The sequence below is a fragment of the Opisthorchis viverrini genome (genome assembly GCF_000715545.1).
Source record: "Opisthorchis viverrini unplaced genomic scaffold opera_v5_35, whole genome shotgun sequence".
NCBI classification, from domain to species: Eukaryota; Metazoa; Platyhelminthes; class Trematoda; order Opisthorchiida; family Opisthorchiidae; genus Opisthorchis; species Opisthorchis viverrini.
Window position 1 is genome coordinate 1,358,188 of NW_008751691.1, and position 13,189 is coordinate 1,371,376.

Here is a 13,189-nt window from a genome sequence, read left to right on the forward strand (position 1 = left end):
CAAATTTAACGTCTAACACGTTTGCATCCAGCTCAGTTATTATTCTCTGAATAATTCACCATTCTTCTTTCAACTCGTCTTCCAACTGCTCGAATGTTTGAAGTTCCTTCTAATCCAATCAAAATTCGGGTTTCGAAATTACTGAATATCGTCACTGATGCCGATCCGCTATAACTTTAGAGACAATCTGGGGAATCGTGACCACTGAAGCAATTGGATTCTTATCAGGCTTTGCCTAAAATCGATGGAATTGTCGTCACGAGCTAACTCTGAACAGGAATGATGCTCACTTCAGTTGCCAACTTTCGTAAAAAGGTACCTAATTTCGACGTTATGGTGGAACATCCCTAAACGTTGCATGGATTTCAATCACTTTTAGTGGAGACAACTAGATTATTACCCGACCAATGACGAAGCGACATTCAACTTGAGCGCGTTGATAGGCATTGGTTGAACGGCCAACATGAAAGATTTCCTCCTCATCGTCAGCGTAGGTAGATCCTACAACCTTACAGGTTATATTTGATGGCACGAAGGCGAACAAAGCTCCAGGGTGACGTGCAACAATCTCTCGGGACTCATCCCCAGTGACTTAACCACAAGGATAGCCCACTTTCTAGCAAGGGATTGTCAATGTAAACAGTTCTTCCTAAGTTGACTTCCTCTTACAAGGCAGAGTAAAGACAATCGACAATCCTCACATAAGTTAAGAGATATTTCAGAAAAAACCAACAACCCAAAGTCAGCACACACAGAGACTCATACAAGTCACCTAACGGACACACCCACAAGGAGGTACTCGCAAAGATGAAGTTAAGATCAGATCCAGAANAGCGGTCAGTGTGCGCGGTACAATGCGTTGCATTAGGAGAAGATCAGACGGAATAGGTAATAAAAATAAACCGGTGGAAACATAGAGGAAAATACATACGGCATATGGGGTGGGGGGTTCATCACCGAGGAGAGAACGTGTGTACGAACAAACACATGCAGTCGAAAATAAGACGTCGTTGCGCGCTGTTTGGTCTCGTGTGTGTGTGTGTGTCGTGGAAAAAAGTATCTCAACCCCAAAAATGGGTGAGAGAAAGAGTGAGAGAGGAAGAGAGACAGAGGGTTAGCGAACAGCAAGGTGCGTGTGTGTTTACAAACAACAATCGTGTTCAGAACTCGTCGTGTATTATAGAGTACTTCATGCGGGAAGGTCCTAGTTTTCGGAAGGCTGATTCCGGCGGATCCGTTTTCTGGTCCTGTCGCTAGAAGGAAATCAGAGACAAAGTATGGGCGATTATTTGATATGCATACTGAAGATGACAATAAAGTTTTGAGGCTACTAGGAATGGCACCCAAAAACCAATGGATGTTTTCTTTTCATGGGGGCACTGCTTGTTGAGGGGTTCCACGGAAAACTGCATATTCCAGAAATGAGCTATTTCGTCATAAAGTATGCACCGTAGACGATTGTCCTTCATCGGAATAAAATTTCTGCCCTTCGCAGAATTCCCCATGAGTGTTACAGACTGCCTGCTGAGCCGAAAAAGGCTTAGTAGACAGGGTCCTGGGGAATCAAAGTACACCCCTAAGAGGGAACTTCTCCAAGTGGTGAAAAGCTTAACTTGCGGGCAATTCCCAATTATCTCACTCAGAAAACTAGGAAGCAAATGAAAGCAACCAAGAGAGACCAGGGGATGGTTACCAGTACCATGCATATGGGGGGCCAGCTGAGACAATATTGCAGCGAGAGATTTGGCGAGTTTGATACACTTGATTGCGGTGAACAACTTGTTCGTCCAGTCGGACGAGGTTGAAGATCTACGGGCAGGTTCGTCCGCAGCCCACATATTTTAAGGATGTGAATGCTGGAAAACATGGGTCAGCTAAAGTAACGTCACTACTGAGTTAGAGTCGGCTTTCACAAGCGATATAGACTTGGAGTGAAGTGTTGATCGAGCCCGAAAGGGCGAAAATTGGTGCCAATAACCATCTAGAAATGTCGCACTTGGAGACATTTTGGTTTTTCTTGTGGGTGTTTAGGTGGGGTTACTGTATTGAACGGCCAGCATACCTGTACATAAGATATCCCTAACCTGTGGCAGTTTATAGGAATTCCTGTAAGCTTTAGGTTTACTACAAAACACCCTGCAGAGCTCTCACATCCAATGATTTAGCAGGGCCATTTGAGTCTATTTCAGTGGAAATCTTAATCTATTTAGGAGCAAGCCTTGATACTCATTGGACTTGACGACGTGAAAAACCTCTCAGCAGATACTCTAGATTATCCATATCGAATGACTGTGTGTTAACGCCACACTAAGTCACGTGACCTGTCTGGGTTGCGTAAGTGCCAATAAAACGTTGCTGAAGTTTCGTAATTTACTACTTATAAGGTAGCACAAAATCCATCGACAGCCCACGACCCCCCGAGTTTCGTCAACCTTATGTTCTAATTGAAGTTTTATTATTCAAGTTTATTATTATTATCATTATTTTATTATTCAAGCCCTTGAGAAACGGCATCCTCAATTCAGTGTCGCGCACAGCTTCATTAGTCTGCTTACGCACAGTGACGAGGGTAGCAGCGGTGCCCCGAATAGAAGATGCAAGCTTACGAAAATATAATGCAGGTGGTGGGCGAAGAAATGTTCCTTACCACGACGGCCCACACACAGTAAAAGTCCACTGCACCATGTGGTTCTTCCTAAAACTTCACCCGAGGATATCTCTTCGGAGAGAAGCACTCTAATGAGAAGTCACGCACACGAATTCTTCGGAAGATGGCTACAGTCGTGTTGATTATAAACAGAGAGCTAGTAAACTGAAGAAGAAGGAAACCACTCAACAAATCAGACACAGTTTAGAATCTAGCACCCGGATGCGAGTGGATTGCAATAGGCTATCGATCAATGTTTGCAAAGATGTCCATTTGGAATTGGGTGTGAGCGCCTCAAGCAACGAAGCTCGCAAAACAAAACACGTTTCAATTTGTTTTTCAGATGAGAGTCTCCACAGGGGAGAATGCACCAATCATGAGACAGACGGATGAATGACACGTCGATTCGTAGTTCGGAACTTTTCAGGATGGCTCGAACAAATCTAAGAGTTGCGCGTGCTTAGGAAGGGCGTGAACGCAGGCATACACAAGAGTCATATCATTTACTTTCCTACATCGCGCATTTCACTCTGGCACTACATTCCAAACGGTTGTGCAGACGAGAAGGATGGTATCTTTCTAGCGTGAAAATGGTGAAAGACTCCGAATTTTCTGCCCTGAACGATCAAAGAAGTAATCGATATGGAGTGCCAATCATTCCCGAAAGGAAGAATGGGTCAGCGTGACAGAAATTAGATATTATATACATGTACAAGTTCTCTGCTGAAATAAATGAAGTGACTCGGCAGGCGGATAAATACAACGGTCAGGCAGAACTTAACAATGTCCAGCAACGAATTCTAGCTACCGATGCAGATTGGCACTGTAGTACTAATTTTAAAAAAGCCTGTCATTGTCATGGGCTCCAAATACAGTGATCCGGGCAAAACCGTTACCGTCCCGAATGGACTCAGTCCTTGGAAGTGCAGTCTTTGAAAGCTTCGTTGCAGTTTTTCGAGAAATACACTCAATTTGGTTTGCAGAGTCGAAGAGTTTTCAGCAACCTTGTGAGTAGTTTCGTTGCGGTTGTTTGAAGCTTCGTATCCACTAGTAAATCAATCCCATGTTGTGTTTTCAAGAGTTTAAAAAAAGAAGTGAAACAGCGGCGCGCCAACGTTGGCGATGACCAGACTACTCCCGGCAGACCACTGTGCAGACTTAAGCAAAGGGTTGAAAACCGGTAACAATCCTACGACCACACCCCCACTTTATTACTGGTTCAACAAACCAGTTCGTTCTATGGAACAAAGCCGTGAGCGCGACGTAAGCTTTTCACCCTGTACACCCATTGCTAGTCATCTGTCATGAAAGTAAGCTATCAGAAGACCGAGACCACATGGGGCGTTGCAGACGAGTCTCATTCAATTTTTTCCAGTGAGGCACCTAAGAGCCCACATGTGCCAGATATTAGTTCGTCAATGGAAGAGAATGGTTCTGAGGAATATATACAAAACACAATATGCCCAACTTGGACCACCCAAGAGACGCAACACGGACGACATACAAATCGATCGAAAACAGTAAAACAAAACGATAGTTTCAAAGTGAGAACGTGGAAACGTACAGATGGTGTTTGTTTTTTAGTTTTCACGCTCTCTTCAGCTGGTTTGTCCGGACCGTAATGAAATTCTCGATGCAGTTTACCTGAGTGTAGGTCAGTGATGAATTCCACCAAGTGATTATGATCGCTAGACAACATTAGGATTGGAGGAAACACGAATATTATTAACATTGGTAACACAAAAATTGGGACATAATGGAATGAGATAGCAAAGTATTCATAGGAGATATCGTTAAAAATCTTTCAGTTTTCGAACCGTTCCTGCAACCAGATGGACAAGTGGTTATAGCACGAATTTACGAACCGGAAGGTCCATGGTTCGAACCTGACCACTGCATCTCGACTTCTCCTGTCCAGGCGTCGGTAACCTAGCAGTATCCCAGACCTCATGCTTCCTTCAGCAGCTAGGCACCGAAAGGGTGCCACAACTGAACGGTTATTGATTATCTTTACCTAGTACCATTCGGATGCATAACTGCCGTGTCAAACAAGCACGAGGACGGAGATACTGACAGGTTATCTAAGCCTAGACATGATAATCGGAAAACAAGGACAGGGTTCGAACTACAGACCTCGTAGTCAGTAGCTTCGCACCAGAGCTGCCGAGCTACCTCAAACTCGAGGCTACCTATAAGCCACCCGTGTAGTTGTACTGGCTATTCAAAGGTTCCAGGACAATTTCACAATGTAAATCTACAATAAATCCCCGTACATAGGTAGAATGCACTGTCTACACTCTTATCCAAAACGCACATAGGCTACCTAACACCACGACTGGTAGCAAGTCCTTGCGAGACATCTGTGCGGTTAGCTGAACCATCTACAGACGAAGACTTGTTGTGACCTTGGGGGCGAGGTGGTCCAAGTGGTTAGAGCGCGAATTTACTGCACGGAATGTCCGTGGTTCGAACCCGACCTCTGTCTCGAATTCCCATGTCCAGGCTTGAGCAACCTGGCAGTATCCCAGCCCTCATGCTTCCTTCGGGTGGCATGGCAGTCAGGCAACGGAAGGGTACTACAGCTGAACGAAACATATGCATTTAAATTACGTTTTTAATGCATACAAAAGCAGATCCAACTCATCCTTTGATCGGTCGTTTCCCGCCGTGCCACCTAGCTGCAATCTTCTATTCGAGAAAGCAAACCAATGCGTTGGAGAACGAAACCGGGTATAACGCTGTCGTAAGTGTGAATCGTATCAATTGATTTCTCGATCAAAGACACGAAGTGGAACCTCTGACTAGCCCCATTACTGAGCAGAACTGAGGGGCCCGGGGTCATCGTATTCGACCACACTAAGTGACACCTACATGCTGATGAAATATTCAATGCAACAAACCAACCACTAATTCATTTCACCAGGCAATGTGACAGAGATTGAAATGGAAAATTGTATTACAAGCTTATGGCGTATGGGGACCTCGATGGTTCAAAGATGTGAGCATATCAAGACGGATGGACAATAAGAAAATGGGTTTCAATTAACGAAAGTGCATCACAGATGACATCAGCTGGAGACCCAGAGGGGACAATATCCGAAGTGGCACCCTACTTAGAGCATCCAAGACTCATCAGATAAGCTCAGCAGCGAAGCCAGCCCGGCTTCTTGAATATATTCCTGCGGAATCCCTATTCCTGTTCGGAGAGCCTGAGAATCATACTGGAAACGTTATTGGCTGAAAGGAACGCAGTGTGGCTCCCTCAGTGCAGAAGATAAACTGAAATGACTGCATCCAAAGTGCTAACAACCTGACCGACCGAAATCCACTTACCTTAGCAAAACATCTGCTTTCTTCGGATGTGCGTACATGTGCACAAGAGAATCGATGCAAAAGAATGGAAGATCCGCAGCAGATTTACCCATGTGGGCCAGCGGATGTGAAAATGTGTTTCCGTCTGCGGTCAAGAAGTTGATTTGTCCTAGTAAATAAAGAAAAAGGAGGTGTGGATTAGGGTACACATGTGCATGCGCTACGGAGATAGTCAACATATGAAGGTTCGGTGTTGACCAAGTCACTGATTCGAATAATAATAATAACAACCAACAACACAACATAGGGATGGAATGTCTCAGTGGTTAGAGCGCGAATTTACTGACCACAAAGTGCGTGATTCGAACCCGACCTCTGTCTCTCGACTTCCCTTGTCTAGGCTTGGGCAACCTAGCAGTATCCCAGCCCTCGAGCTTCCTTCAGGTGGTATGGCAGCTAGGCACCGAAAGTGTTACAGCTAAACGATTTTTTTCAGATGCGCTTCAGGACTGTTGTGACAGTGATAGAATTGTTCACCGGAGGTCTTTCTGTCCATTTGCTGTAGGAATCGACTCCAAACCAAGACTTGGGTATCTGACTCTTCGTGTGAACCCATGATGATTTGCTACGGCAGAGGGTCTTGATCATTAGCCTGGCGGAACATTTCAGCACGTAACCAAGACACTGCGGCAGTTCACCGAGACCATAACCCATGACGGTTGTCATCCAAATAAGTGGAAACACCGGGGACAACGTTTAGTGTGAGGGCGAGATGGCTCAGTGGTTAGAGCGCGAATTTACTGACCACAAAGTGCGTGGTTCGAACCCCACCTCCGCCTCCCGACTTCTCTTGTCTAGGCTTGGGAAACCTGGTAGTATCCCAGCCCTCCGCTTCTTTCTTCTGGTGGCATGGCTGAACAGCTTTCTTTACCAATACACATGCTTGTGTAGGGAAAAAGGATCATACAATCTTCAAGAAACGCTACTCAAAAGACTGCTGGAAACTCTTCGATAGCCCATGACCGGTTTCGTACTCCTCAGAGTTCATCGAGTGGGTGCATCGTCCGAGTTTCCAGCAACCTTATGTTCTACATGAACCCCAGTTGTACGAAATTTGCGACTGAGTTACAATCAAAGTAGGGTGCAAATGAGTGTATTTGCCTACTGTCCAATCCATTCCGCTCATGCACGGTGAACCACAGAAGGACTACTCTGCTGTAGAATGGAATAAAAAACACATGACGTCCGCGCGTGTGTGATTGTTAGTACGTAACCAGCGTCACCAGCAGTGGAGATAGCAGCTCAGGATAATGTATAGATGTGGTTTGCCGCCCTGACACTTGTCTCCCTTAGCTAACATTCAAACATGGCAAAACAAGGCAAACGTAATGATCAATCCCCTCGTGTTTTGTAATAGCTGTGGGTTAGACAATCCTCAAAAAATTCGTCACCCCTTATCCTCTACCATCCCATCTGTACTACTCCCAACAGAGACTCTAATTCCCGATCACTATGACCTCATTCGTCTCTGGAGTCACTCCCTTTATCGCGACTTCCGCTCTAAAGATGGGTTTTTGTCCCCACCTACCCTCCTAACTTCCTCATTAGCCATTGACCTCAACTGAGGTTTGCACGACGCCAGATTTCAGTTTATATGACTCAAACTCCGTGTATTCCGAAATTAAAACATTTTCGTTGCATTCATCAATCTCCCGATGATGGTTCTGTCTATCGAATGACAAATGTAAGGATACTCTGCTGTCATTACCACCGCTGTGCTATGCATTGTTGGCGATTCTTTCACTCGTTTTTCTAGTTGAACTCCACACCACGACGGTTTAAACTTAGCCACACATCCTAATTCATACTCCATCGTCACCCTCTACCCTATTTATAATATTGTTCGATTGCCTGCACACATCCAGTTTCGCCTGGTTCATCCACCCTTCCATCCTGTCATATCTCCTCACATTGATCTCTCATCGACTAGAACGGTACGCGTCAGTTTGCACTTCAGATGGGACTTCAACTTTCGCCCACTGCTTTATGAAGGTTCTTCACGATGGTACGCTGCAATGTTTGAAACCCACCCACACTTTTTATATGGTCTAATCATGTCTGTCTTCGTACGGTAATAAAAACGAACCGATCGTACAAACACTGACGAACGTCCCCGCCTCCAAACGCACATACCGCCTAAATGATTACTCGTATCACCATCAGTGCAACAGAATATCAGAATGTTCCCCTCGGTACCGCTGGAACAAAAGACCGGCAGTTCCAGCCAGCTGCTTGAAATGGGGACACCACAGGTTGGGTGTTGGTATCCCCTATACGCAAGCCACACCATGATCCAAGAATTCAGGAGGGTGCATGGACCGACTTTGAGCACCTTCGTTGAGGCTTTACAATTAGGCAACAAAGTGATTAGTAGGGAATCATTCCGGGAAAGACCGCCTCGCAAAAAATCAACTAATGGGCATCAGTGATTTAAGTGTTTCAAAATCCTGGCAGCTTCGGCTTTGCGAGTTCCCAAAGGAAACTACCTTTCTCATGTAAATTGAGCAATATGAACATTATTTAGTATGGTCATTAGTCTTTGTTTAGTTATGAGGAACAAGGAGACTCCAAAAGCCAAAATTTGCTCTACAGCCCGGATACGACTCAACGGTCACAGTCTAATAGTGACGATACAAGCGAAAAATGAGTGGAATCACGTAACTTTAGGTCGTATGTATCCCGGTCTATACACCCTCGAAGCTTCCTTGTGTCACGTAAGTTTCGTCCTTTTGCAGAAAAAAATATCCCTATGTTCAGACCGGCTATTATTAGGCATTTTAATAAATGATCGTTCAGCTTTAGTACCCTTTCGGTGCCTAGCTGCCACACCACGCGAACTAGGCACGATGGCTGGGATACCGCCAGGTTGCCCAAGCCTAGACAAGGGAAGTCGAGAGGCAGAGTTCGGGTTTGAACCACGGACCTTCCGGTCAGTAAATTCGCGTTCTAACCACCTGGTCCATCTCGCCCTGATAGGCATTCTAATTAAGATGGTCCGATAGTGACGTCGGGGGTAAACACACAAAGATACCAACAAAACGGTTTATTTTAATCCGGTTTCTAAATCTAACTGTGCATTCCCTAGGTAAACGTAGCTAAGTGGCGAAAGCCAATCCTTCTCTATTGGAAGACCACGTGGGTGTGACAACTCAGTCACAATATACTAACGTCTGATTTATCGTAGGTAATAATCGCGTATAACAGATCAAACAAGGTCACAAAACACCGGGTGAAGATTACATTATGCTTGTTATTTTCTGAACCTTCCAAGCTAATGTTTACGTCAAAACAGTCGCCAAATTTGAACAACGTGTATTAACGCCCAAAACCAGGTCGAAAACATTAGTACAGCGCGTCGTATATAAACTGTATGCGGCAAAAGCATTCTGGAAATTCCGACGCTTCCTAGATGCACCATTGGCAACGGCGGATATTGGATCATGATTGGCTGTTGGGTCCAGACTTTTAGCCAATTAGAACTAACCTTGATGTTGGACCGGAAGGGGACTCGATTTTCTGGGTAATCACGTGCATGGTAGGTCAGTTGGCCGTAGCAGCGCCCAACTCGAGCGATAAAGCGAATAACGGTGCGAAATTCCGCCTAACAACTTGCTCCGATTAATGAAAATTCGCTAACAAACTGGGCAACTTATTCAATGGTTTTATCCCGATGTGGAAGAGCTAGGCTTCAAGACATAACAAATGCAAAATAACACAAAATGCAGATAGACATAGCACATTCCTTAAAAATCGAATAGTTGTCACATAAAACTGACGGTCTGACCGACCCTCCCCCGAATAGAGACCATCCTCTTAGAAGGGATCACTCCGACCACATCAACCGGTAGTCCCCGGGAGATCACTGTATCCACATTCGTCTATCATACTTCCGAGAAGCTGGTGCTGAACGGGTATGCCTTCTACCAAACAGTTAGGTATCTAATGATCATTATCGGGCAAGTGAACCTTGGAGATGAGCTGGCGACAGTTATTGGGTCTGAATGACCCAAATAATAGATGGTCAGGAGAACTTATCTGCATTCTAAGCAGCAGGTAGCTTCAGTAAACAAGAGTAAAGTTTTGCGTCTTCCATCAGTATTGACGGTGAAGTTTTGGTTTCGCAAAAGTCTAGGAGGATTGTTTATTCGGAATATGCGGTCAAATCTGTGCAATCTGTGCTGTGCCAACCGATGTCAGTGGCGTTCTTGTTGTCAGTTTCTATTCAGATTGCCTGAGTGAATGTCTGGAGGTGTAGGCACCTCGGAATGATTTTGTTAAGCTAGCACTAAGTCCATCCACCGTCCACCTTTACTCTTTTCTTTACAATAAGGCTTCAAATAAGTCATGGTTGTACGGCAGTGAGCATCGGTGTTGAACACTGATGTCATGCTGTCGATGATGATGATGACGACGATGATGATGATGTGCCATTGGGGCACTTATTTCTCCTATATTATCCGACTGGCAAAGGTTCATATACAGCTATTTTTACACCCAAAGCATGGAAGGGCCTAAAGACAAAAATAAGCAAGCTAACAAGGTGGCAAGATGGTTGTCCTAATTGGTTAAATGACAGCTACAATGTGAGTCAGTGAGGCTGAAACTACTCGTTTTCAGTGCAAAAAATTTGGAAAGTATTTTTTTTGGCTTTCCGCTGTCATGAAGTCCTCATGGAAGAGGAAGGGGAATTTAGGGAACTTCCAGCTTATTCTCTGATACAGCTACTATGATTAACAAACATACTTACCTAGATGACTTGAGAGATGGGCGTTAACGACCTCATGAAACTTGGGCTTTAAATGCTCTGATTCTTTGTCGTAGAAAAGCAGGAGTAACGGCAATGCCTCATCGGTTATTTCCTCTGCATTGGCAAACGTCAGCTCACGGACCAGTAGAGTGCATTTGCGAACGATCCAGGAGTGAATTGCCTGGAAGTTGGCCTTTTTCATCGTGGTAATTTCTTTTATTCGCTGGGACTGAAAGGTGTCAACATATTTTTTATTAAAAAATGAACTGTCAAAATGGCCGCAAAAACATACAGACTATTTAGCACATTAAACCGTCTGTAACTTGGCTGTTTATTGACCATTCCGGTACATGGCTGCCGGGAAACTCGAGGGAACCACGAGGGGTGAGATACTGTGCGTAGACTACAACAGCCCAAAACTGAGAACTGCGATTAGAACCTCAGACACGGCATCACAAAAGGGATCAAAACAATTTGGTGGACGTAGAGAACGCCACGTCTAGCGTACTTTAATTTAATTATGTGTTTAACTCAGAGTCCACGTGTCTCAAGGATATCCAGGCTTTACCGTCGCCAAGCTATCCTTACCGATTTTCTCCTTCACCACTTCTACTCCCTATTCTGGAATAAATGCGCCACGTCAGGGGAGTATTGCATGTCCTAGCGGGCGGTGGGTCACTTACACACCGTTCCCCTGTAGCAAGAGGATATAACAGCATTCCAATTCAGGCACGATCAAGTGTGTCTCGAAGAGCTGCCTCAATCGGGCCCGAACGATGGCTACTACGGATAAAACTGCACAATTACGATTCAACATATACGCATTCGATGACGGAAACTGCGGATTTTTTCTCAAAAACCAGATGTAAATAGAAAGGCACCTTAAAAAAGGCAGCAAGGTTTCAATGAGGATAGAAGTGCTGATAAGATCATGACCTAATGTAACGAAGCAATAACCGACTACAAATTACTGTCCAACTTACCACAGCCTCTCGATGAGCCATTTTATCACCCTCGTCCACAATGCTAGAACAAAGATAAGACGAAATACATGCCAGGACGAGGTAACAAAAACAGCTAGGGTACGATGGAAACTCTTGGGAGACGAGCGCGTGCCCGCAGAGATAGCCAACACGCCAGTGAGGAAATAAATTATGCCGCGTTCTCAAACGAACGAAGACAAAGGGTGAAAAAAAATCTCAGCTGTAACACCTTCCGGTGCTTGGCTGCCATGCTACCCGAAGGAAGCTGCGAAAGCCTAGACAGGGCAAGTCGAGAGGCAGAGGTCGGGTTCGAACAACGGACCTTCGCACTCTAACTACTTGAGCCAAAGGGTAAGCTTAAGTTATTTCGCTATGGAACATGTAAAGGTGGTAGCTGGGTTGATCAATTGATGAGCAGATTCGCTGGTCAAACAGATGACATTGGGTACAACACAAAGTCACTGACTGCCGCTAACCGATCCTAGTGGAACACAAAAGATGGTATTTGTATGTGATCGGTTCCTATTGTGAAAGCAAATTTCCCTACCGACCGCAAATTTGTCTTACTTTGCTTTGTTTGGTTTCTTTCCAAGACAACGTAGTAATCCATTACTACGCCACATCAGTTCCAATTCAGCTCCGCCGGATCACCTCAGGGCCATGTTGATTGCTTTCAACAAACAATGAATATTGCCTGAGATAAGATCTCCATTGCAGCAATTTCAATTTATCAGCCATAAACGGTGTACCATGGATGCATTGGCTCCAACTCGTACAGTTTCGATCACATGAAAGTGGCAGAATGTGTGAGACATACAGTCATGCCTTGAAGGCGATGGCATCTTCAGTTAGTTCGGGAACGGGGTGGCTACGCAATGAAGGCGATTGCTTTGACAAACTGCGCGATTGCGCCATCACCACCAGAGTAACCAACCATCGGTGAGTTGAGGTTTGCATTTTTGAAGGATCTGAACCCAGAGGGAACAATATAGCCCGTGCGCGAACGTCCCGGGGACATTTCGATCCCCGAGGTGGCAAGGCAGGCAAAGAAATTTCAAGCAGCACATCAATAACAAGGCTGAAGAGGAAAGAAAAGAGATGTCAGTCTTGTCTTACACCACTGGACGTGATGAACCCAGGTGGAGGTTTGTTGTACACTCGCACCCATCCACAGGAGTTCGTATATAGTGCCCACGTAAGGGACACAAAGTTGGAAGGGACACCCTCGATAGCCAGACACCGCCAAAGATTCTGATGAACGACAAATTCGGCTGCATTCAGCTAGGTATCATCATCATCATCATCATCATCATCATTGTCAGCTGTAAGAACCGCGTACTGGTCATACACTGGTTGTAGCTGCCACAGTTTCGTTCACCGATGATTGGGGGGGGGGGGTAAGTAGCTGCGCATTGCACGCGCGAGCTGGTAAATTGGTGC

The 13,189-nt window shown here is 45.1% G+C and overlaps 1 protein-coding gene across 1 annotated transcript in view; it reads right to left on the minus strand.

Annotated features, from left to right (window-relative positions):
- Positions 1-388: 388 nt before the first annotated feature.
- Positions 389-13,189, minus strand: part of T265_02741 (hypothetical protein) — a gene marked incomplete at both ends in the record, with an annotated part of 15,398 nt that continues 2,597 nt past the window's right edge. Inside the window, 5 exons of the mRNA XM_009167056.1 lie at positions 389-501; positions 1,700-1,809; positions 5,981-6,128; positions 10,767-10,995; positions 11,750-11,792. Of these exons, the coding sequence (XP_009165320.1) occupies positions 389-501; positions 1,700-1,809; positions 5,981-6,128; positions 10,767-10,995; positions 11,750-11,792 (643 nt within the window). The remainder of the gene's footprint in view (positions 502-1,699; positions 1,810-5,980; positions 6,129-10,766; positions 10,996-11,749; positions 11,793-13,189) is intronic.